Here is a 25,438-nt window from a genome sequence, read left to right as displayed (position 1 = left end):
GCGTCGTCCGTTCGCCGCGGCAGCTCGTCCGTCCATGCCAGCGGCACGGCGCTGCTCTTAGCTAAGAGCATGTCCGTGCCGCTGAGCAGCCCTACGTGGCGTATTCTTATTGGCCAACGGCATAGCCGTTGGCAAATTTGATTTTTATTTTTATTTACTTTTTAATTCGAAATTTATTTAAAAAAAAATTTTTAAATAAAAAAAATATTTTCCCACTTTCCAAAAAATTATATTCGTTTTCTACCCACTTTTAATTTATTTTTCAATTTTTTCCCCCAAAATTCACATTTTCATCTATAAATACTCCCACTTCAACACAAAAAAATCCCCATAACGCTTTAATTATAGGAATTTTTAATTTGTAGGATTTTAATTATGTATTTTTTTATTTTCTAGGATTTTAATTATGTATTTTTATTTTTTAGGATTTTAATTATATAATTTTTATTTTTTAGGATTTTAATTATGTAATTTTTATTTTTTAGGATTTTAATTATGTAATTTTTATTTTTTAATGTATTTTTTATAATGTAGAAATGTTTTTAATAATTGAAAGATTTAAATTGAATAATAGAATAGTGAGATCCTTGAGCTTGTCCTTAGCTAAGAGCACGGATGTGGGTATTGTGCTTTTAGCTAAGGACAAGGAATAAAAGTGGGTCCGGGCCCACCTCCATGCTCTTAGTTAAGAGCACATACGAGGATGCTCTAATTATACCATTGTTACTAGTATTTCAGTTTCTAATTTATTTTTTTTTCTTCTAATTTTACGTGCGATCAAAGTACTGTAATTATGGCCTTATAGACATACTGATAGATATTTAAAATTTTACATTTAGATGTTATATGATGAACCCCTTTTTGAAAAACAAAAAAGGAATGGGTCAGTAGGAATAATTAAAGGCACCCGGCGAAGAATATTTTTTTAATGAAATAATTTGGAAAAAAAGAAACTCATTTACACGAATTGACTTGACCTTTCTACTTGATGCCTATGTGAAGAATATTTGGATTTTTTTTTTAAATGGAGACTTATTTACACAAATTGACTATGATTTGATTCAATTTCTTTTAAATGTAAGTTGTTGCGGACCTTAGGATGATAATTATAAATTTATAATAATAGAGCATTAATTTAAGGGTGTTGATGAGTCCAGCCAAAACCAACCCATTTTGTGCTTTTTTTAAATTTATTTTGGTTCCAGTTGACCCCACAGACTGAATAAATGACCTGCCTGGAGTAGAATATGGAGTAGTATTTATTTGCGACTTATTTAAACTCAATATATTTGAGAAAAGTTCATTCTAACTCAAATGGCAAAGTTCAATCACAATTAAATTAAGTTCGTGAACTATTCAAAAAATATAGATATATTAGTTTAACAATTTGACATATACCCTAAAATTTATTCTTAATTGTGATATACTCCACATTAGTTAAACTTATTTACTAAGAAACATTAAAAGTATTAATCAATTAATAATTATTATTCTTGTAAGAAACATTTTGCATATGATTACTATAACTATAGTCTATAAGGTGTAATGGTGCATATCAGAAAATAGATAGTACAATGTTTATTTTTATTTTTTAATTTGGGTGGGCGACTTCTTCTAGCACTTGCCAAGGGAATTATAGTGGTTACGTATTTGGACTAATAACGTGACAGATGGGTATGCTATCATCAAAACTTTTCCCTATTTCTCTTTATGATAATGATAACTCTTGATAGTCGAGACAAGATTTATGGGCCGCTTTTTTGACTTCACTTTAGAGGTGGCAATTAGTGGCTAGTTAATATGAACATGAATATACAATATACATGATACATGGGGGCTCCCTTGGATTTCTAAGATGACAGCCTATTATTAATTTATTAGTCATGATATGAGTTTGGTTTGCAATATTGAACCTAATACATAATTGATGAAACAACTAAGGGACTATTATACAATGTGGTTTCTGCCACATAAATACCAGTTCATGATCCAACCTCAGCAGACTGTTGTTGATAAGCACGAGCAGTAAAACCAGCATACCAAGCAACCCTCATGAGTTGCACCCCAAGAACCAGCACCCAACAGCACACCAATCCCCTAAGCGTGTGCACCGTCCACGATGGTGCCCCGACCTCTGCCCCCAGCTTCAGCCCTCTCATCAGCTGCAACAGTCGATACGACTCATAAACAACCGGTGTCACCAACCACACCGGTGACTGCCAGTGCCAAGTCAGCATCTCCGTCAGCAGTTGCACCAACAGAAGCAGGAAGTAAGGGCCTAAGAGCACTCCCCATGAGATCAAAGGCAGCTGAGGCTGAAGCAATCCTTTCTGGGAAGCAATGAACATCACCGAGGGAATGATGAATCCAGCTACATTTGCAATGATGTTCCAGAAACTGTAACTTGAAGGAGGCTTGCTGCTGCAACCTTCACTCTCCTTGTTTGGACGAGCGGTGGAGTCTGCCATAAGGAGAAACAGGGTCGCGCCAAGATTGAAAATGCAGTCCAGTCCGGTAAGGGATAGAAGGCTGGCTATGTTGGGGCCAAGGAAAATAGATGATATTGGCAGCCACAAGGTGGGCACAACGCCGGTCACCAAGAGAAGCAAGGGGCCAAGAAGCCATAGAGGCTGCCTAAGGTAGTGGAACTGCATAACAGGCTGCTTATTTGCATCCACATGTTGATGCTCCGTCTTAGTTATTGAAGCTTCAGCTGCCTCACTAGAAGAAGTGATGGTTTCAAAGATATTGCTAGTCTCTTTGAGCAGTGGACCTTCTTTCTCCGGAACATATGTTACTGGAGGTGGTTCCCATCGAGATGTGTTAGCACAACAAATGATCCGAAGACCGCTGCTAACATATGGCAAGTTACATCTGCCAAACAGACTCTGAGATTTATATAATTTAGGGGTTCTATGATGCAATTGGGAAACAGAATGTACTGGATTACTGGATGGAGACTGGGTAAACAATGACATGATGAGGTTCACAAATGAATCTTACAGACAAAGCTTGGAATTCGGCTTCCAGTTACCTAAGTAGAAGAAAAAGAAGCATTTTAGAGAATAAGCGAGATCTTCAAAACAAACGAACACCCATGGACAACCGACAGCATGATACAAGAATCATAAATGTGAATATTCAAAATCTGTAAGTTTGTTCAAGCTCACATGCTTAGTGTCGTGCGCCAATTGTGTCCAAGAACTATACCTACACATTCTAAACGACATGACGCTTCGTACGAACTCAACTAAACTAAAGCTATTCTTATTTACAACAGCACAGGTGAAGCAACCCCTCAACATCCATAACCATGTCATATGCATATGCCAAAATCTAGTGGTAGCTTATTTACAGCTAAGAAGACACTATTCTCCACAACAAGCCCCTTCCCTGATCTTGATACAGGAGTTTCAATGAATAAGAGCGATCAAACCTCATGCTAATAAAACCTTATTAATACAAGACTAAACTCGATTAACCTTTCACTAATCAGAATCTACTGCTGTGACACACCAAAATCACCAGAAAGACAGTTTGTTTACACTTTACACACTGACACACATACAAATCATGGAGTACCGTACTATTTTCAAAGCAACAAGAGACTGACATATTTCTCTTCTTAAACCAGAGATTAAATTAAGCATGAAGAAAGCAGTAACATCATAGAACATAAAATTCCGAAGACGCAAAAAACTCAGAGAAGAATAATTTCTTATTCAATTCGATAAACACGAAGGAGGGGCCGATGATCGGTTCAGATAGGATAACAAGCACCGGAATGTGTAAACCCTGATTAGTCTTCTTTAATTTAGGGTTAAACACAAAAACAATTGAACTGAGAGTAGTAGGAGTACCTTGGAACGGCAAAGTGCAATGGGATTTGAGATAAAATGTGTAGAATCAGCCGCTACCTAAATCAGTGGGATTTCGTAAATTTTGAGGAGTGGTAGGAAATTATTTTTTCTGGACAGATTTTTAAATGGATTAACCCTCCACCTTTTCGGTAGTTAATATTATTATTAGTGGATGGTATTTTACATTTGATACCTGAAATCAGAAAAATAAAACCAACTACTACCATCTATATATTCATATATGCTTAACGTGATTTATGTTAAAATACTAATATGAGTATTTCTTTTATCATTACATCCATCCGTGTACAAATTTTTACTATCTCATTATATTCTTATATTAGTCATTTTATTTTATTTTATTAGATTATTTTACTATAATTTTTTCTTTTACTTTAATTATTAATATGGTTGGATCTTTATTTAACAAAGAAAACAAAGTTTGCATATGGAGCCAGACAGGCAGTGGTGTTTAGTGAGTGATTGAGTCTGAAAGCTCATATCATGGCTTAACTTGCGTCTCCAAAAATGGTGTTTGCTGCAGATATAATTAGAGATCAGAAAAGATGTACTCCATTATTGCTTGATTACAATATGCGCTAGGGTTACACCCTTTATAGCCATGAGATATTTTACATATGGAAAACTAAATCATAGGAGATCTTATTCTAGTTATGGTATACAATCAATTTAGAATCAATCATCTTAATTATGTGATTTTTTTTCCAACACTCCCCCTCAAGTTAAGTAACGGATTCCCGATACTTAACTTGCTTAGTACTTCTCTATAAGACTTCGCATTCACGGCTTTGGTTAGAATATCTGCCAGTTGATCCTCCGACTTCATATATGGGAATTGAACAATCTTGGCTTCAAGTTTCTCCTTGATAAAGTGTCTGTTGACTTCCACATGTTTAGTTCTATCGTGCTAGATCGGGTTTTCAGAGATACTGATCGCAGCTTTGTTATCACAGAACAGTATGCACGGTTTCGATACATAAAGATCAAGTTCTGTCATAAGCCTCTTCAACCACAATATTTCAGTGAGGCCACTTTTGATTCCACGGAACTCTGCTTCAGCACTTGAAAGTGCCACCACCTTCTGCTTCTTGCTCCTCCAAGTAACAAGATTTCCCCCTACCATTGTGAAGTACCCTGCCGTGGATTTTCGGTCATTTGGGTTTCCTGCCCAGTCTGCATCGGTAAAACCATTAATCTCCAAGTGCTCATGTTTCTCAAACAATACCCCATGCTCCGCAGTGCCCCTCAAATACCATACAATATGTAATACGGCTTCCCAATGATCCTCCTGTGGTGAGTGCATAAACTGACTCACTATTCCCACAGCATATGCAATGTCGGGTCTAGTATGAGAAAGATAGATGAGCTTGCCCACCAGTCTTTGATATCTCCCCCTGTCTGTGAGCTTCGCCCCTTCGACTATCTGTAGCCCATGATTTTGTATCATTGGAGTATCTGCTGGCTTGCAGTCTATCATGCCCACTTCTGCTAGAAGATCCAGGATATACTTCCTCTGATTGATGAAGATCCCTCTATCTGATCTAAAAGCCTCAATTCCCAAAAAATATTTGAGAAGACCTAGGTCCTTCATTTCAAATTCTTTGAACAAGTTCTTTCTCAATTCGCCAATTTCTTCTTCATCATCCCCTGTGATGATCATATCGTCGACATAGAAAATCAGGCATGTGATTTTCCCATTCTTTTTCTTGAGGAACAATGTGTGATCTGAGTTGCTCTGTCTGTAGTCATACTTCTTCATCACTTCAGTGAATCGGCTGAACCAAGCCCTGGGACTGCTTTAGTCCATACAACGTCTTCTGGAGTTTGCACACCTCTCCGGGTTGAAACTCATCTAAAAAACCAGGTGGGGGAGCCATATAAATGGGCTTAGGTAGTTCTCCATGTAAAAAGGCATTGGTCACGTCGAACTGGTGGAGTGGCCAATCCTTGTTTGCGGCGACTGAGAACAAGACTCTCACCGTGTTGATTTTTGCTACTGGGGAAAAGGTCTCTGCATAGTCAACCCCGTAAGTCTGAGTGTATCCCTTTGCGACAAGTCGTGCCTTATATCTCTCAACAGAGCCATCTGGTCTCCGTTTGATAGTGAACATCCATCTACATCCTACGGCTTTGACCCCTCCTGGCAGCTTCCCCTTCACCCAAGTATTGTTCTTCATCAATGCTTTCATCTCTGTAAACATTGCCTCTCTCCAGTGTTTGTGCTTCATTGCTTCCTCAGCAGTCTGTGGAATCTCTTCTTCCTCATAGAGTGCCGCTTCAAATGCACGTGCCATTTTACTCAAATTCCCTTGTACAAAATTTGCAACTCCATATCTGCTCTTTGCTCCAATTTTCTCAGGAGAATACCGTTTTGGAGGAATACCCCTAGTACTCCGATATGGGAGAGCATACTTCCCAGTGTCACTATCGACAGTGTTGTCTTCTTCTTCTGCAGTGTTAGTATCAACTACAACATGTTCTTCAGAAATCGGTACGGGGCATACCTGGGATACCGGTTGAGGTTGATCGGGAGGTGGTTGAGTAGACTCTGGTGGAGAGGCGTGCTCGGCGACAATGACCGCAATGGTCTCTATTGGTTCCTCAATTAAAGGGCTTGGAGGTGACACAAACCAACTTAGACAGTCCCCATGATTAGTTTCAGGATTTTGCTCCCCCTGACTGCTAAGGTGGTGTGGGTAAAAGAACTCGGTTTCCAGGAAATTGCAGTTTATAGTGGTGATGATTTTTTTAGTATTCGGGTCAAAGCATCGGTAACCTTTTTGGTTTACCCCGTATCCCACAAAAACACATTTGGTAGCACAAGGTGAAAATTTGGTTCTTTCATGTTTGAGACTATGGGCATAGACAGTGCAACCAAAGACTTTAGGTGGCATACTAAGGGCTTCAGGTATTTTGGCTTGTTGAGAGAGGATATCAAGAGGGGTTTTTTTGTTGAGGATTTTGGTGGGGAGTCGGTTTATGAGGTAAATTGAGGTTGCCACGGCTTCGGGCCAAAGAAAGGTTGGGACTTAAGATTCAAGCAATAGAGCACGAGTGACTTCTAGAATCGTTCTATTTTTTCTTTCAGCTACCCCATTTTGCTCAGGTGTATAGGCACTTCATCATTGATGAACAAGGCCCTTTGTTTTAAAAAATTCAGACATGTCACTATTAACGAATTCCCTCCCATTATCAGAACGTAGGATTCTTATGGTGGTTTGGAACTGGGTTTGGACCATATGAAAGAAAAGGATAAATTTTTTGACCACTTCAGATTTGTGTTTCAAGAAATAAATCTAAGTCATCCTAGTGCAATCATCAATAAATGTAACAAAATATCTAAAACCCTTTCCCCCAATAACAGGTGCAGGGCCCCAAACATCAGCATGCACAAGCTCAAACATAAATTTCATACGAGTATTCAAAGGTTTGAAAGATTGTCTGTGGCTCTTGGCCAAAACACATGTCTCACAGGAAAAGTCTTTAGGAATTATAAAATTTGGAAACAAAAGCTGAAAATAACCATGGGAAGGGTGTCCTAGTCTTCTGTGCCACAGCCAAACCTCTTCTCTCGTGGATCCGTGAGCCAGCATTGCACTGCCATGTTGAGCTACCCCGTCCACGTAGTAGAGTCCTTGGCTCTCAGTGCCACGCCCAACGATCTTCCTCGTCCGAATATCCTGTAAAATACAACAATTCGGGTGCATCAGAAGTGTGCAATTAAGCTCTCTTGTGACATGGCTTACTGACATTAATCTTTGAGATAAGCTTGGCACAAATAAACAATTTGATAAACGAAGACTTGGAGAAATTTCTATAGTTCCAGCCCCTGCTACTTTAATTAGTTTCCCATTCGCAGTTCGAATATAAGTTTTAGTAACCTCACTAAAGTCACTAAAATCCCTTCTTTCTGGAGTCATAGTATCTATAGCCCCACAATAAAAAATCCACCCCCTTGTATCTATTCTATTACTATTTTGCACGTTAAATGCAGCGGAAATATTCATCAAAGGTGCAAAACGGTTCTGGGTGTAAATTTGGACAACTTTTGGGTGCACTTCGGAATTTTTGAAGTTTCTGGGCAAATTATCACAATAAGATAAATCATGGGATTCAGATTTAAGGCAATGGGGTATATTTTGATATTTAGCATAGTTCTGGGGTTGGCAATTTAATAAAAAGGAGTTTTTAGGGTTTGATTGAAAATCAAACCCTTTACCGCATGTCATCGCGCCGCTCCCCCAATTCTGATCTTCCATCGCACCGGCCCGTTCCACAAAGTTTTCGACCCGGATTCCGCTTCCGCCGCCACCATCACCGCCGATTTCTGGCTGGAGAAGGTTGTTTGGCTGGTTTCCTCCTCCATTCACCCCTTCTCTGTTTTGATTTGGGGTTTCCCGTCGCTGGCCGACATCGACGATTCCGACGGCGGCGAGCTTGCCTTGGGCTCGCGCCTTCTGTTTCTCATCCCACCACTCCGGCTATCCCACCCGGAAAAAGCAGGTCTCCCTAGTATGCTTGTTCTTCCCACAGTGGGAGCACCACAATTTACTTTTGTCCGGCCTTCATCCGGTGGTCTGGTGTGTGGCTCCGGCAGGTGGCGGTCGTTGCTGGCCTCCACGGTTGTTCGGTCGATCCCTCTGTGCTCCGTATCCATAGCCTATTTCCCCCGATGATGCATCAGCGCTTCCCACACCAGTGGAGTCTCCGGTGGGTGGAGCGGATGCCGGTGGCATAATCTTCTGTCGAGCCGCCTCCTTCTTCACCCACCCATAGGCTTCTTCGACTGAGGGGTATGGCTGTTGCTTAAGGATCTCCCGACGGATGTGGTCGTACTCTTGATTCAATCCAGTGAGAAACTTGATGAGTCGCTTCTCACTCGTGCTGCCGATACTGCCCGATCCCCTTATCACAACACGTTACGGGTTGCTTTTGAGTTCGATCAATGTTCACCCACAATCCGTGGATTCGACGGTAATACGTCTCAAGATCAAGACTTCCCTGTCTCAAATAGATTATTTTATCTTCCAGGTCGTAAATCATATATGGATCCGCCTTGCTTTCGAACGTGATTGCAAGATTATCCCACAAAGCTTTGGATGTTTGGTGGTGAGCGAAATCGGCGATAATATCATTTTCGATGTTATCGACGATCCAAGAGAAGACTACCAGATCGGTTTCTTCCCAATCCCGATATCCTTTGCTGCTTGGTTCCGGCAGGTCGTCTTGGATATGTGAATATCCCCTCCTGCTTCCTATCGCAACTTTCATCAAGCGCGACCATAACGGGTAGTTCTCCCGTTTAATTTGAACGCTACGGTAACGTTCTTGTTTGTCCTCAATTTTGAGGATTCTACTGCTGGTTTCTCCTCTTCAGAGTCTGACATTTTGTAGGTGAAAGTTTGGGTTATGTTTCTGGTTTAAGGTAAAGGCCGAGAATTGGGTATTACACGGCTATGATGAGAATTCTCTGAGCTAGAATTCTTCCTGCTCTTGATGCCATGAAGAAATAAATAGGGATCGGAAAAGATGTATTATTATTGCTTGATTACAATATGTGCTAGGGTTACACCCTTTATAGCCATGAGATATTTTACATATGGAAAACTAAATCATAGGAGATCCTATTCTAGTTATGGTATACAATCAATTTAGAATGAATCATCTTAATTCTGTGATTTCTTTCCAACATTTGCAACTAATTAATGGAAACGGTGTTTCTTCCCTAGATGTAAAATTTGATGAAGAAACATGTTCATTTTCGACCACAGGAACAGAGTATTTACAAGATAATGTTGTGGATTTTACTCGGTGGTCTGATGACTGATATCAAGAACAAATGGCATCATTACCACGGTTTACATTCTTAATCATGAAATTGTGATATTTCATACTAGAAAGAGCTGTAAAGCATCCGGGGGCTCATATTTGTTTTTAGAGAATAGCAAATTACCATCTGAGTAGAAAGGCGTGATCAGAGAAGCCTCATAAATTTAACTTTTCCAAGCTGGAGTGGAGTTTAGTGTCTTTGACAAAAAAAGGATCTGTTCTTCAAATTTATGACAATCTTATTAAAGATGAAGTGCTAAAGTCTCAAATTTGGAATTTTCGTCTCACAACACTCAGGTCAAGGCATATTGATTGGGATAAGTATGGGCAGCTGGTCACCCTTTATTTTTTCATAAGATTACTCACATCTTGCTATTTGTGTGGAGCTACGGATTTTTCTCTATATATTTGCAAATCTAATTATTTTTGTGATACCGAACAAAAATTCCATGGCCCGGGAGCCTTATTGAATCTGTTAGAATTGAGAATTAGTAAGAAGCAAATATAGAAGGACTTGCTGACACCTATGGAGTGGAGCGAAGCAAGGTATATTAAAATTAAGCATGTGCATGTCAATGTGCTGTTTTTAGGTTCTCCTGTACAACCTTGGTATACTTGTTTCAGAATATTAGGTAGAGATACTCACTTGGTAATGATGCAGAAGCCATAATGTCCATTTCTTCATCTGTAATTGATGGCCATTTATCTACTATGCACTCTCTGATTATATAAGCAGCTGGAGGTCTATCAAAAGAGTTGCCTCCTGCATTTGACCAACATCTACTGCAAACAAGTGCCCTGGCCTTGAGCTAGCTACATTTTACGAACAATTTCAACACGGCTTTCTGCCTGCAGGCTGTAAGATTCATGCACGCGAATGCTTCACGTAGTTTAATCAGCGTTGCAGAAGCCATATCCTGGAAGGGAGAAAGGAAGGAAAACAAGTTGTAGGCCTCTCTTTGCTGCCAAGAGATGTTAGATAATTGGTGCAATTCACCTTTACACATGTTAGGGGGTGTTCGGTATGCAAGATTGTATCCGGGATTAAATTTGTAGTGTGTTTGGTTCATGAGACAATCTCACAACTCATGGATAACCATGGGATAATTAGTCTTAGCTAACCCCCTATGACTAAAAGAAATAATCTCACAACTCAATCCTAGATTATATCTTGGTATTACTTTATCTTGGCAACCGATCACCACCTTATTGTTATGTATAGATGATTGAGTTTATAACATATAGCAACGATGAATTTCATGTTTGTGTTATGTTAGATGAAAATCATTTTGGGGTGCGAAAATAATTTGTGTTTTTAATTAAGTGGTGGATTTTTTCTATTTCTCTCTTTTGAGTTCGAATGAAGTATTTCAATCTTGTGAAAGAATTTGAAGATTGGGAATTAGATTTTGAAGGTCTCATGTAAAATCAACGTCTATATATAGACTAATAAATACTCCATAAACCAGGTAAAGAGGCTAACACAATTAAACAGGCCGAAAAGTTAAAATAGTAGGAGTACTAAATAAGTCTCATAAGTCATAATCAATTTTGAACAAAAAAAATGAAAAGCCAAGACTAAAAATATAGCGATATTTTGGGGGGAAAGTGTGGCTTGTTAAGTGTACAAGCGTTTCCATTATTCATCAATCATTTAAAATCCCATATTTTATTTTTTTTGAATTTTTCTTTGAAGCCCCATTTAATGTGAAATCGCATTTTTCTTTTTGGATTAGGATGTGAGTAGGGTTGCAACTTCACGTGCCGTCCGACCCGCTAAAAGTGTGTTGGAGTTTAAAGCAACATAGTGGGGATCAAACTTCACGTGAAATATGGGAATTTTTGTGACCATCTAAAAATGTTTTTGTTCACAGAATAGATGGTATACTTGTATACATTATGTAATGATATGAAAATTTAATACTACTTCATACGCCTCGTTATAAATGACATATTTTTTAGACTAAATCACTCTTTCTACTTAGGTCATCCACTAGACAACACTTATTCATTACCTTTATTATCTTCTAGCGTACATCTGCTTAGTTTGAGGTCATAATACCCGTATCGATGTAAAGGCTTTTTGCAATACTTTATACTCCCTCTCATAAAAGATATCTCACTTTCCTTTTTAGTTTGTTCCACTAAAGATGTCACATTTTCATTTTTAGAAAAAGTTCTCGATCATAATGATATAAATATTATATATTCTCTTTCCACCTAACACACAAAACAAAATCTCCAAAAATTCCGTGTCGTCCCACAAATGTGCATCTTTTGTGGGACGAATGGAGTATTTTTTTACTCTCTCCGTCTCAAGGTAGTTGAGACATTTCTTTTAGGCATGAGATTTAAGAAATTGAGTTGGTAAAGGTTACAACGAGAGTAAAGTAAAAGAGATGAAGATAGAATAAAGTATGAGAGAAGATAGATTTTTTGTTGAAAAAGGAAATGACTAAACTATCTTGGGACAATCCAAAAAGGAATACGACTCAACTACCTTGTGACAGAGAGAATATTTAGTTTCAAGGTAAACCTTTTATGATCGGTTGGACCACTTACCTAATTTTTTCCTGATTAGTTTGGATAACTGGCTGGCCCTAGTTTTAAGCCCAAATATCAATTATTTATCTACTCTGATACCATGATAGAAATGCATGGGTGTCATTCTAAAATCCCAATTAATGATAAAAACTCATAAAACTTATATAATGATTTCAGTTTTTTCATAAACACTAGTATGAGATTATTATATTTTTATAATATATAATTTCAATTTCCTAACATAGCATCGTTCAAAACGGAGAATTTTCGTAAATGCCCTAAAGAATTTATCCACAGTCACCGACTAATAGTGATGGTGGTGATGTTGTCAAAGAATTTAGGGTTTGGCCATACGAATCTTATCTTCTTTTATTTAATTATTACATGATCTAAGATGGTCAATTCTCACTCGTTAAAATGCATCTATCAAATTTCACAATTTAGATAATCATATGATAATTAATAGGACTATTTTTATTTTTATATTTTTTTATATTTTTTATATGAAAAATAGAATCAATGTAAAATTTCTAATCACAACATAGAGTTTTTGTCCAATTAGGTATAATAAATCATAGTGATGAGTATGATAATAAATTTTATCCTAGATTAAATTAGACCATGATCGTAAGATGAATATAATCTGGAAGCAATCGTTTAAGTCTAATTGTTTTCCAAAACGGAAGTCGGCCAATGGGACACTCCAATAAAAAAAAAAGCCCCACCAACATTTATGATGAATAGATGATTTTGCGTATAGTAACAATGAAATTAAAACTCGGAAAAGTCAAAAGTAAGCAAACATAGTTCACATATCGTGGTCGTGCATTCTTGTGTATACTCCATCTACATGGATAGTGGCGGATTCAGGATCCGAAAACGGAGGAGGCAGAATATATAGTAGTAGCTTCATTTAGTGCGGACATGACTATTTTTTTCGTTGTTCAGAACGACGCTAAAGGCAAACAAAGGGGGCGGATATGGTAATTTTACCTCCCGATAAAGAAAAAAATAGTCGCACGAAGGGGGCGATCGCCCCCTCCTACCCCCTAGATCCGCCACTATACATGGGTACTTGGTGTTAGTGTAATATCTAATTTTAATTTAATGCTCATACTTGCTGACTAAATCAATATATTATATTAAAAATATAAACATTTATTGTGAGCTTATCAATAAAAATTTGTATTGATATGTTATTACTCCTTACATCCCCCAAATATTTTTTTATTTTGATCCGACACATGTTTTAGGAAATATAATAAAAAATGATTGAAAAAATTAGTGGAATGTGAGTCCTACTTTTATATATTAGCTTTATAACAAAATGTGAGTATGAATGAGTTAGTGTAATATAGAATCCACTAAAAAAAAAGAGACATATTTTGTGAAACGGATAGAAATAGAAAAATAGGACAAAGTATTTGATTACACTCCATGATACTTCCTCTCTATTCTATACATATGCGTATGCTATCTGGGATCGGACGGAGGGGGTATAAAGTTTCCTAAAATAAAAAGGTGTAAACTTTAGGGACTAGATTAATATAGAAATAGCCTAATAAACAATAATTAGAAATTTAATGCAGCTTAATACGTACCCCACCCATGTACACATAATTTATCTCTGATGCACATATAGACAGACGCAGAATTGCAGTGACAAACTCTGTATTGGTGACCAATGAGCATCTCTTTCAAATTATGCTGTTTCTTATCTTATGAATCATAAATATGCCCTCCAATCCACACCACATATATTATTACATAACTCAATAATATCACAACTTGATATATATACGATATACTATGATGAAACTGCATAACCATTCTAGAAAAAACCAATTTTGTCGAAATGAATCACTCCTCCCGCTCTAAATCATCCAATTCCTTCGCCACAGATGCCCCCTCGTAATTCCCATTTCATGCCGCAATAATTTATATAGTGTTTTTTTATAAAAAATTATTTAGTGACGCTTAATTAATGAACACAGATTGGAGTACGAAGTGGCGGAGCTAGCATGGGAGAACGGGCAGCTGGCCATGTACGGCCTGGGCGCGCCGCGCGCTCTCAACAACAAGGGCGCCGGCGCCGACACGCTAGAGTCCATAGTAGACCAAGCCACCTTCAGCCTCCCCCACGCCAAATCTGCCGCCTTGGTTCCTTGGCTCGACCACGGCGCCGGCGCCGCCGCCGCGAGCATGGACGCCCTGGTGCCGTGCAACAACGAAAAGCATGAGAACACGGTGGGATCGTGCAGCGGCTTGGCACGTGCGAGTTACACGAGCGACGGGAGAGACAGCCTGCTTGATTCTTGCGACAGAGAATTCGCAGCCTCCCTATGGTCGCCGGAAAACACCAGCTCCGGCGAAGATTGCACCAAGACCTCTGCCGAGGACCACGAAACCGTTTGCTACGGCGGATCACAGGCATGTTCCGCTTCTCTTTTTCTACATATCTTATCCATTCTAAATTTCCTGTAATATTCGAATCAAATAAAATTCTGCAAAACTTTATTTATATATCGTATAAACGTGCGATGATTTTAAAAATTATTCATGTGAATCTGTTGAAGATCAAGAAACAATATTTTTATTTTTCTCTTTATTTCGACAAAATATAAATATGATTACTATATCTTAAATTGTTGTTTTTTTTTATTGCAGAGGCAGGCAGGGAAAAAAAGCAACAGAAAATTGGGAATTGGAAAATCATCAATTATTTCAGCTAAAGTTAGGGCAGCTGCCATCCATAACCAGTCTGAGAGAGTAAGCTTTTCTTCCACTTTTCTATTAATTTCCGTATTCTAAGTTCCATGTGTTTAATATTTGTTGCTTATTTCTAAAATTTGAATTCCTATGCATTTTCCTTTATTAGGCTGTATGCTAATAAAATTAAAATAGTACTAGTACTATAAATAAATGATGTATATGCATACTTATGGAATTCATTAATGTGTCCAGAGAAGAAGGGACAAAATTAATGAAAGAATGAAGACATTGCAGAAGTTGGTCCCCAATTCCAGCAAGGTATGAAGGTGGTTGGACTTTTAAACTCAAACATATACTATCAAAATAAATTAGGAAAAAAAAATGTGTGAAAGTCTTCATGTTATCATGTATATGGACAACTGCATACCGACAATTCTTACTTAGTTGGCAACGACAACGTTCCCCATCAGAAGGAGAGAAAATCTAAGTTAAATTATTTGTTAGTACCAACCAAATTAAGCCTCAATTTAGGTGTGTTAATTTAATTTGGTTTAATGGTTGCAGACGGATAAGGCGTCAATGTTGGATGAAGTAATAGATTACATGAAACAATTGCAAGCACAAGTGCAGATGATGAGTAGGATGAGTATGCCATCCATGAATATGATGATGCCATTGTCCATGCAACAACACCTTCAGATGTCTATGATGACTCCAACCATGGCCATGCCTATGCCCATGGGAGTCATGGACATCGGTCGCGCCACTGGAATGTTGCCCATGATGCCCTCGTCCACTGGATTCATGCCATGGGACATCCAGCCTCCACCGCCCACGCCCGACTTTTTATCCAACTTCTTTGCCACTCAACCGCAAGTAAGTACTACTATTCCAGTGGAAGATCAAATATTTATATGATAAAGATTAAGATTAAGATTAAAGAGACAAATAATTGTGATTGCAGCAGCCAATGACGGTCGATGGCTACACCAGATTGGCAGCTATGTATCAGCAGTTGCAACAAACGTCTGCGATGACTGCCTCAAAAAAATGATTTCAAAAATATGTAAAATAGTGGAGTTGTAATAATTATGAATGTAACTCTTTTTTTTTTTGGCTTGTTTTATATTATTGAAAACGTGTTTGTTCTACGTCCATTTGATAAGGGTTGTTGACTTCTTGTTGTTTATATATACTAGTATTCTATGCTCAGATTAATATATTTTAAAAATATTAATTTTAATTTTAAATTAATTAAATAAATTAGAATCAATATTAACAATGAACAATATAAGTAACAATTTTAGTTATATGAAATAAAAAATATATACAAATAATATAAGTAAATTTGAAACAAATCACATAATATAAGTTTAAACATTAAATCATGGAGTAGGAAGATAAAAATCTATCACAATAAAAAAATTAAACACAATGAATAATTACTCATCATTTTTAAAACTTCTTTACACACTACATTAACTATAAAATCTCATCATTATAAACTAAAACCTTCAATTTTTCACAATTCATCACTATTCAACAGAATTCGTAGGTAAAGTCGTCTGCCTCACCTAAAACTACAATGAAATAAGGAACAAAAATCAATTTGCAATGCACAAAATCAATAATTAATATGTATTAAAACGATTATCCATAGAGCAAAGCAATGCATGAGACCCATGAAAGTACACAATCGAACAATTCACACCACATAATTTTGTGGAGGCTTCCCTAGCCATCCAAATCAAGAAGATAAAGATATATTGACTACAAATTAACATCAATCAAAATGACAAATAAAGAATAAAAATATTTATTTACCTGAGAATGAGAGATGAAGGTAAATATGTCTATCGGGTGTTAATATATATAGCATAAATGATTCCATGAATGTAACCAAAGCGTCAATAACAAGCAAATCCAAAACTCAACCTTTTAATTTCACCAAAATCAAATATAAATATAGTAGTAATCGTATACTATCAAATTAAAGAAAATAATATTAATTAGAAAGATAAATATTAATTAGAATAGAGGAAGAAGAATAGCCACGATAATGTCAATGAAAGTTGTTTTCGCGTCTCGTTTCATGAATTCTTTAAGAAAGCTTTCCCCTTTTTCTGTTCGTTTCACGGGTGTTGGAGGATAAGAAATGAAATTACTCGTTTTGCTTCACTCAAATAAATAATCTATTATAATACCTTTAGGTTGATGATGTCGCAGCAAGGCTTGGATACCTTGTTTCCTATGGAAGATATTGCTGTCATGGGCATTTGGGAATTATTGCCACATTTTAATATGTAATTCCAGCTTAGGCTAAACCAGACGGTTGAATCAGCGCTAATTGAATCAAAATATTTTTGATAACCTTCCACTCACTCATGTATACATGAAATATAGAAAACTAATCTACACCCACTCATGTATATATGAAATATAGAAAACTAATCTACACCACTAAGAGAAACGTGTGAAACCTATATATTAGGATTATATTATATATTTATATTGGAATCTATGCCCGGTCAATGAACTTTGACTAATTATAATTTCAACGAGATATTTAATTTTGTGAATTTAAATAATATAGTGTCGATCTACGTTCGGAGTAGATGACCGTGGTATATTTATTTTCTCAAATCCGATTCCTGGTGAGTGAGAAATAATAGATTAAAGTTGTACAAAATTGCAAACTTAATGAGCTATGAGAGAAGCTTAGGGAATAATTAAGAGAGTTAATTATCCCACATTGTAAGTTACAACCTTATTAAACTAGTATTTAATAAGAAGGATTATTACATGTAATAATTATAGTGGACTAAGATGGGCTGTAAGAGCCCACACGCGCGCGCCGCCCGCCCCGCCGCGAGCCCGTGCCCTTGGACTTGGACTTGGACAACACCGATGTGTTCTTTGGGCCTAGTTGCGGGCTTGGCCCAAGTCTAGTGGGTCTAGTTCTTTGTAGACCACCACCGTTTCCACGTCAGCGAGCCAAGCGGGATGCCACCTCGTCAGTATGACGCGGTAAGCCAACGTGGCTGACACGTGATAGTCCACGTCGTGAACGAATCTAGAAGCTTCTAGACTCGGCCTCTCTAGCTCTGAGCGTGTAACGGCTCGTAACGCCCGAACGTTACAGCTCAGAACCGACGACCGTTACGGTCTGGCATTGATGACAGCCATCAAGGCTGCGTTGACCCCTACAAAGGACCGAGCCTATAAATAGGCTAGCCATTCTAGCATTCTCCACATCAGAAACTAGAATCCACACTCTGCATCCATACACTCTCTCCTCCCTCTCGCATAGTTCTTCTGTCGAAGCTCTGCACTCTCCTCCATCCAGTTCGCCGGAGCTCTGTTGATTGCGGTGCCGCTTCATTAGAGACGTAGCCGTTTTATCTTTGGGGACGAAACGCCAATCCGAAGAGCACTACCGGGGCGTATCTCGTCTTGCGGAAAGAGGCCTCCTCGACTCGGCTAATTCCTTTACGATCTATTTGTTTCGAGTTTTCCACTGTAATTTCGTTTCAGTTTCCATTTGTATTTCTTCTTGGGTTGTATTACGCCCGGCTAGTTTATCTATTGTAATCCCTAAATCTCCAACAACTTATTACTCCTTCCGTTCCCGATTAAGAGTCACACTTTTCCATTTCGGTCCGTCCCCAATTAAGAGTCACACTTCATTTTTACCATAAATAAATAGTAAGTAGATCTCACATTCCACTAACTCACTTCACTCACATTTTATTATAAAATCAATATAAAAAAAGTGGGTCTCACATTCCACTAACTTTTTCAACCAATTTTTCTTTATATTTTTTAAAACTCGTGCCCGGTCAAAGTGTGACTCTTAATCGGGGACGGAGGGGGTAGAATTTAATTTCTTAATTTTATATTAATTGCATTTACGTCCCCAAGCATAAATTGATTATTCAAAACCTCTCAAAACTTCCCTTTTATATATTGTATAGATAACTGGGTGATCATATTTTTGTACAAGGAGGATGATGAATTTAGTTGTAAGACCTATGTTTGATTTTTTTTTTCACCGTACACATAAATTTGAAGTGTCACAGTAAATGCAACTATTAATTTAAAATATAGAATATTTGCACTGATTATCATCATATCAATGAGCCAATGATTATTGTGCAAAACTAATCAACTACTATACGATGAGTATGCCTATTCGATCTGACGACTCAACTACAACATATCCAATTAACATGGAATGTTTGTTTAAAGGCAAACACAAAATTTATTGTCATTTTCAACTCAAATTATTTTTCTATGATTCGCGGAGAGTCTTGTCGTGGGTTTCTATGATCCACCCAATTTTAATTGTCCATACTTTTTTTTGCATTAGTTAAGAATAACTATTTGGGTACGTTATTTTAGGGGAGTGATCAATTGCTAACTAATTAGCAATTCTAAACTAAGACTAAATCTTAACTATTACAATAGAAGATCTAATGGTTGAAATAATACCACATGAATTATATTTTTAATTAAGAAAATTAATAAATAAAATTAGAGAGTATTAATGTCAATTTTCTCTCATTAAAATCATAAAACTTTAAATTTACGTAACTCTCTCGATTTAAATTATTTTTTCGCAAAAAATATACAGATTAAAGATAATTTTATAAGGATTCCAACGAGATTTCAATTGCATATGTTCCGACGATGTTCGGATGATGAAATTTGATATTTTTTATTTTAGTTTTCGTAAATGTTGATAACCAGATTTTTATCAACAAATACATCAAAAAATCTCAATAAAACCATGTAAAAATCTCAATAAAACCACGTAAAAGTCTCAATAAATATGTGTTGATATTTTCTTGTACTAGTGTTGATATTCTTATTTCATATTGTTGATATTTGTAATACACTATGTTGATATAAAAAAACATTCACGAAAATTATCATATGATAACATAATGACGATATTACCCTTTTGTTGATATTTTGTCTACTATTTATTGAGATTCGTAAAATTTAATCTCATCCACTCATTTTAAAATCTAAGGATGGAGATTTGGTCTTGATTTTTGATTAAGGTGCTATAAGCATTAGAATATGACCCATTATTCTAAACTTCCAAGTTTATGGTATATGATTTTCAAATATTAATTAAGATTCTATACAATAATTTTTATTTTAAAATAAATATTAGTAGTATTATAATAGTTGTATAGTTATTGAATTAGTAGTGCGACATCCAATTCCAATAAGCACTTCAACTATCGCAATTTTATTATTGCCATACTATCAATTTTTTTCAGTTTTTTGCCATTTTTTATTCAATTTCAATATATTTTAATTTTGGATTTATTTTTTATATTAACTATTAAAATTTGTGTTGAGCATAAAATGATATACTTAATGGATGGAGGGAGCATTTAACTCATGTTTTGATCATTAATAAAGTATATAATGATATAGTTTTTGTAATTTTTTGATTTTGTAACATCTATTTATTTTATCATTGTTTCAAAATACACATTTTTATAATTTCGACGTACCAGTAGAATAGATTTTGTAAATGGTTTTGATAGCCTTAAGTCAACAAAGATGTGGTTTTTAGTTTTTACCTCTTTCCTTTGTTGCACCTGTCGTTCTAATTCATAAGGGCATTAGCAATAAGAGCTCTTCTCCGGAGCCCATCTCAAAGCCTATCTTCATTTTTTCCTGCCACATTAGTAGGCCCATCACAGAGTCTATCTCAGAGCTTATCTCATTTCATTTTATTTTTTAAAAATACTTCATTAAAAAAAAACATACTTCATTAAAAAAAACATACTGCCTCCGTCTCATGTTACTTGCACTATTGTTTTTCGGCTCGTCACAAACTCTTTACACTATTTATAGTTTAAGTTAGAATTAATGCATTTAATTAATATTTTAGATTAAGTTAAGAGGTCTTTTATTAAGTGATGACTCATTACACTTAAAATTCTAATTTAATTATACTATAAAATCAATCCCAAATTTACGGCCTAAAATGAAAAGTGCGAGTAACATGGGACAGAGGGAGTACTACATTAAAAAAAATACTTCATTAAAAAAAAGCATACTACGTAAAAAAAATAGATAGATAAAAACAACAAACACACATCAATCATCGGGTTTCGGCTCGTCATCCTCGTCAAGACCCATCTTCTTCTTCAACCCTTGGATGGTGTTCCAGATGGACTTCTTCACAGATCGGCTCTTGGATTTCATGTGCATGTTGTTGTAGAGGCCCACCATCGATTGTGCGAAGGCGGCATGACCCAATGCATTGTCAGCCTGGACTGGTGCGGATTGACCATCCGTTCCACTGGACTCTGTCTTCCCCTTCTCCTTCCCCTTCCTTGCTAGCGCCTTCGCTGCTTTCACGCCTATAGGGCGCTGAGGAGGAGGCTCAATGGGCGATTGGTCCTCTGACAAGTCTATTGGCTCCGCTCCGCAGCTGTTATAGCTCCCGGATAGAGTCAGGCGTGTCCGCACCGATCTCGTCTACAACGCCTCCGACATACCAGTTTTGAATTTGGGAAAATCCTTCAGATGCTAATATGTATCTCAGTACTTGAATCCTTTTGAGTTGATAGTGGCCCTAAATTCCTTCAGCGACAAATCTCTGACGGAGAGTTCGCTCTCTCCGCTACGCATTTTCCGCAAGTGGCCATCGTAGATACCGTGAAATTTAGTGCACTCGAACACCATGCATTTCCAATGCTTGCGTAGATCGCCGGGCTTGTGTGTCAGGGCTCCATCGGGCTTGACTTGTTCGTATCGTTGCGTGATACGTCCCCAGAAACCGTCCTCACCCTGATTGTTGGCTACAATTGGGTCCTCAGAGATATCTGCCCAACAACGAGCAAGAGCAATCGAGGTACTCCTTGTGCACCCACCCTGCCCACCTTCAGAAGACTTGGCTTCCACTTTCTCCTTCCTCTTCCCCTTCGCCTTCGCCGCCGCCTTCGTCCTAGGAGGAGATGACTCCATATCGGACACCCCATACTCGTCGGTGCTAAAGTTAAAGTTGCTTAACGGAACAGTGGATTCGTCAATCCCGGGAGTACCAAACGCGCTTGGGCTCATCGTTGGGCGGTAGACATCATTGCCGAAACTCGATGTGTTCGTCGGTCTACCAACACCGACGTAGCCGCCTTGGGAGAAGCCGGCGTATTGGGTGCCGTGGAAAAGAGGTAGACCTTCTTGAGACGTGATCTGAAATGAACCCATCAGAAACTGTGATGATTGGGTTCCCAACCTGAACAGGTTTTCTCCCGCTAGTAGGTTCAAAAACCCACCTCCTTGGCCAGTAAACTGGTTTTCGCCGGAATTATTGTCATCACTGGGATTCATTTTGCTAGAGATGAATGTGTGAAATGAAATGGGTTAAAATGATGAGAGTGAATGTGTGAAATGGAGGAATGTGGTATATTTAGAAAGTAATAAAATAAAATAAAAAATGCAAAATCGGCTCCGACATCGGCCCTGCCTCTGCAATGGAGGCCCATCGCAGGGCCGATGCGGAGCCCATGGCTATTGGCTGGGGCGATTTATCGGTGGGGAGGCGGAGGCGAGGGAGAATCGCCCTCCCTCCGCAATGAAGACCGATGCGAGACTAATGCCTAAGTAAATTTTCCTATGATGTCTTTGGATATTTTGTAGAGGATAAGTGATCCGTACATATGTCAGGCTTGACTTTAGTCGAATTGGGATGATTCATTCAGTACAATCATACTCATTCAGTTATTCCCTACAAGGAAATAATTGATCGATTCAAGCAGCCATGAAATTATGAAATTGTGACAAACACATGGCAAGTGGCAATCAATCTCATTTGCTACTTTAATATCACGAATCAACCAAGAAGATTTGAAATTATTCAGACATGCTTTTCGACAAAGCTACAGCTCAAAAACTTCGCTTTTCCTACGGACTGATCTCAAAGTTCACCCAACATAAAAATAAAATAAACATAAAGTAGTTTTTCCATGTCCCGAATTCAGTATGTAGACGAACAGCACATTCTAGTCTTTGCGGACTAAGTAGAGCTTGCCCACAACATGAAGTACAGCAACAAAAGCTATGAAACCAATGCTCATCACAAGAACGACGTTTGGAGAAATTTTAAGCCCTGGGGCATCATCTGTATAAAACTGAAGCATGGTTCCACTAGTTCCACCAGCCGCACCACCTCCACCTCCACCTGTTCTTCTCCTACGAAGATTAGCTGCAGCTGCAGCTGCACTTCCTCGTTCTGGTGCAGCTCCACCGGTTGCCATTTCTTCACCCAAATCTCAACCTTCAAAACCAAACCACAGCCAAAAGTTCAAACTAAAACAGAGAAGACCATTCAAGAATAGATGCCATGAAGCACAGAAATTAGAGCAAGTTAATAAGATAAATGAAAAGAAATAAAAAATTATAAAATGAAAAGCAAGGATGCACCCAAGGCATATTTTAGCATCCAACTTCTATATTTTGGACTATAGACAGACTCCAAGCAGATGCATTTGATGGTATTCGTGGGCACTTCCTCGGATATAGCCCAATAAGATGGTGCATACCAAAAACCATTAAGTTACTATATCACTATAGATAAACTCATAAAAGCAATTGCATATCTTCAAAAACCTATTGAAAACCCAAGAATTAAATTAAGTATGACACCAAATGCAATATGGGAAATTCCGTCTGTTGTTCAGGTTGCTAAGTTGTTGTGCCTGCTTATAAATTCTCACTAAACCCATAAGTGAGAATTTACCACAATGAATAAAAAAAGCTCTAAATTAAAAACAGCTCAATGTCTGATAATTCCCCAGATCAAGCTGAGATTATCAGTATGTACTAGAGTAACTCTGCTTCAACTCTGCCATTAAAGATTTTTTTCAAATAATTCATGGTTCAATTTTCAGCAATCCTATTACTAATTTGAACAACACATTTATAGAATGGCAATGATACTGCAAAGTAAAAATTCAATCAAGTTATCTTGTTTGAGACTGAGATGAATTATCCTAAGTCAAAGCGTGGAGATAAGTCTCATCTCGATGAACGGTGGCCTAAAAAGTTTTATTCATATTCTGAGATGAACTCAAAGGATTGGTTCCCCCTTCAAAACAACACAACAGGAAAACCAATTTTCAACTCTTTGCCATGAAAAACAAAAGCTCTGCATAACGAATCAAATCATCAAATAAAGGAGAAAGGGAAAGGCAACAGATCCGACACGAATTTACCATAAGCTTCCAGAACCCCGACTTCAGAATTGAGATACGAAACAAATCATATAGATCGATACAATGCAATAATCTTCAAACTAAAAATCCGTATAACATAAATATATCATCCGGAAAGAAAACAGATAGATGAATTGCTGAATTGTATCCAGTCAAAAAATTAAATTCAGCTCACGGAAATATTTGAACGAATATGTTCTTAGAGAAAACAAGATCTGCGCATGCAATTCTTAAGATCTACCTTTCACAAGTTGAAGACGAAGTAATGGTCGAATTGGGGCTTCTCTCTAGGGTTCTCAAATTTCGGATCGGAAATTGTCCTGTGTTATTTTTGTATTCAACTGCTTTATATAAACGACCTTAATTAATGTTGATTATTATCCGAATCCGAATTTTTATAAGAAAGTAGTAACTATATAATATATTTTCAATAAAATAAGAGTGAATTTTAAAATTAAATCTTATTTAAAGTCAAATGAAGAGAAAAGGAAATAAGATAAATTTACGATCTTAAAAATTGGAATGTTGAAATACTATATTCTTACTGCTAAATTAATACTACGCGAATATATATTCAAAAGTACACTTAGTCGCAAAATTGACTAATATAAATATGGGTAAATGGCAAAAAAAAATTATAAAGTTTGGATTAATTCACGTCTATCCTGCAATTTTCAAAAATAGTTATTTATTGTAATATTACTACTTTGATATTTGTATTAATTGTCTCATAATCTATGGTTTGGGATAAATTATGTATACTTTCGGCAACGAAACTTGCATGCGAACTAAACCCTAAACAAAACATGCGACTATTTAAACAATATCATTTAATACTTTAGTCAATTATGTATTCATTTTTAATACTTAGCATGATGAATTTTTTTGTAATATGATAAAAATTATGATTATAATCCGCTATTTTTACAGTATGGAGTTTGACCAAAACTTAACTGAACTTTAGGAATTTTTGGCCATTTGCCGTATAAATATAGGTACAAAATGTACACAAAAAATTGTACTGCCTCCATCAAACAAGATTCATTTTTGTCATTTTAATTGTTCGTCTCATTTCATTTTTAGTACAATTACAAAATATTAGTAAATTTTATAATATCATTAAGACATTTTATTTATATTTTATTATAAAATTAATATTTTTTTTGAGTGAACTACAAAAATAGACTCTGGATTATGCATTTATCTCGCAATTGAACCATGAACTTTAAA

The 25,438-nt window shown here is 37.0% G+C and overlaps 3 protein-coding genes across 5 annotated transcripts; 1 reads left to right on the top strand and 2 right to left on the bottom strand.

Annotated features, from left to right (window-relative positions):
- Nucleotides 1-1,847: 1,847 nt before the first annotated feature.
- Nucleotides 1,848-3,994, bottom strand: LOC125217918. Of its 2 annotated transcripts, XM_048119494.1 has the most exons (3): nt 3,861-3,945; nt 3,004-3,034; nt 1,848-2,874 (listed from the first exon to the last, which is right to left on the bottom strand). In XM_048119494.1, the coding sequence occupies exon 3, from the start codon at nt 2,652-2,654 to the stop codon at nt 1,983-1,985; it is 672 nt and encodes a 223-aa protein (XP_047975451.1). In that variant the 5' UTR covers nt 2,655-2,874; nt 3,004-3,034; nt 3,861-3,945; the 3' UTR covers nt 1,848-1,982. The 2 variants fall into 2 exon arrangements, with proteins under 2 accessions (XP_047975451.1, XP_047975450.1); XM_048119493.1 differs by having other exon boundaries at nt 1,848-3,034; nt 3,861-3,994.
- A 9,950-nt stretch (nt 3,995-13,944) lies between these two features.
- LOC125220018 (transcription factor UNE10-like) lies at nt 13,945-16,141 on the top strand. 2 transcript variants are annotated; one of them, XM_048122128.1, is made up of 6 exons: nt 13,945-14,165; nt 14,249-14,684; nt 14,922-15,023; nt 15,219-15,284; nt 15,531-15,842; nt 15,934-16,141. In XM_048122128.1, exons 1-6 carry the CDS (start codon nt 14,110-14,112, stop codon nt 16,018-16,020), a joined length of 1,059 nt encoding a protein of 352 aa, XP_047978085.1. In that variant the 5' UTR covers nt 13,945-14,109; the 3' UTR covers nt 16,021-16,141. The 2 variants fall into 2 exon arrangements, with proteins under 2 accessions (XP_047978085.1, XP_047978084.1); XM_048122127.1 differs by having other exon boundaries at nt 13,951-14,165; nt 15,931-16,141.
- A 6,649-nt stretch (nt 16,142-22,790) lies between these two features.
- Nucleotides 22,791-24,584, bottom strand: LOC125218333 (protein transport protein Sec61 subunit beta-like). Its single transcript, XM_048119984.1, has 2 exons — nt 24,450-24,584; nt 22,791-23,271 (listed from the first exon to the last, which is right to left on the bottom strand). Exon 2 carries the CDS (start codon nt 23,249-23,251, stop codon nt 22,997-22,999), a length of 255 nt encoding a protein of 84 aa, XP_047975941.1. The 5' UTR covers nt 23,252-23,271; nt 24,450-24,584; the 3' UTR covers nt 22,791-22,996.
- Between the last annotated feature and the right edge of the window lie 854 nt (nt 24,585-25,438).

Source organism: Salvia hispanica, chromosome 4, assembly GCF_023119035.1.
Source record: "Salvia hispanica cultivar TCC Black 2014 chromosome 4, UniMelb_Shisp_WGS_1.0, whole genome shotgun sequence".
Taxonomy (NCBI): Eukaryota; Viridiplantae; Streptophyta; class Magnoliopsida; order Lamiales; family Lamiaceae; genus Salvia; species Salvia hispanica.
This window is presented reverse-complemented; position numbering and strand designations above follow the sequence as displayed.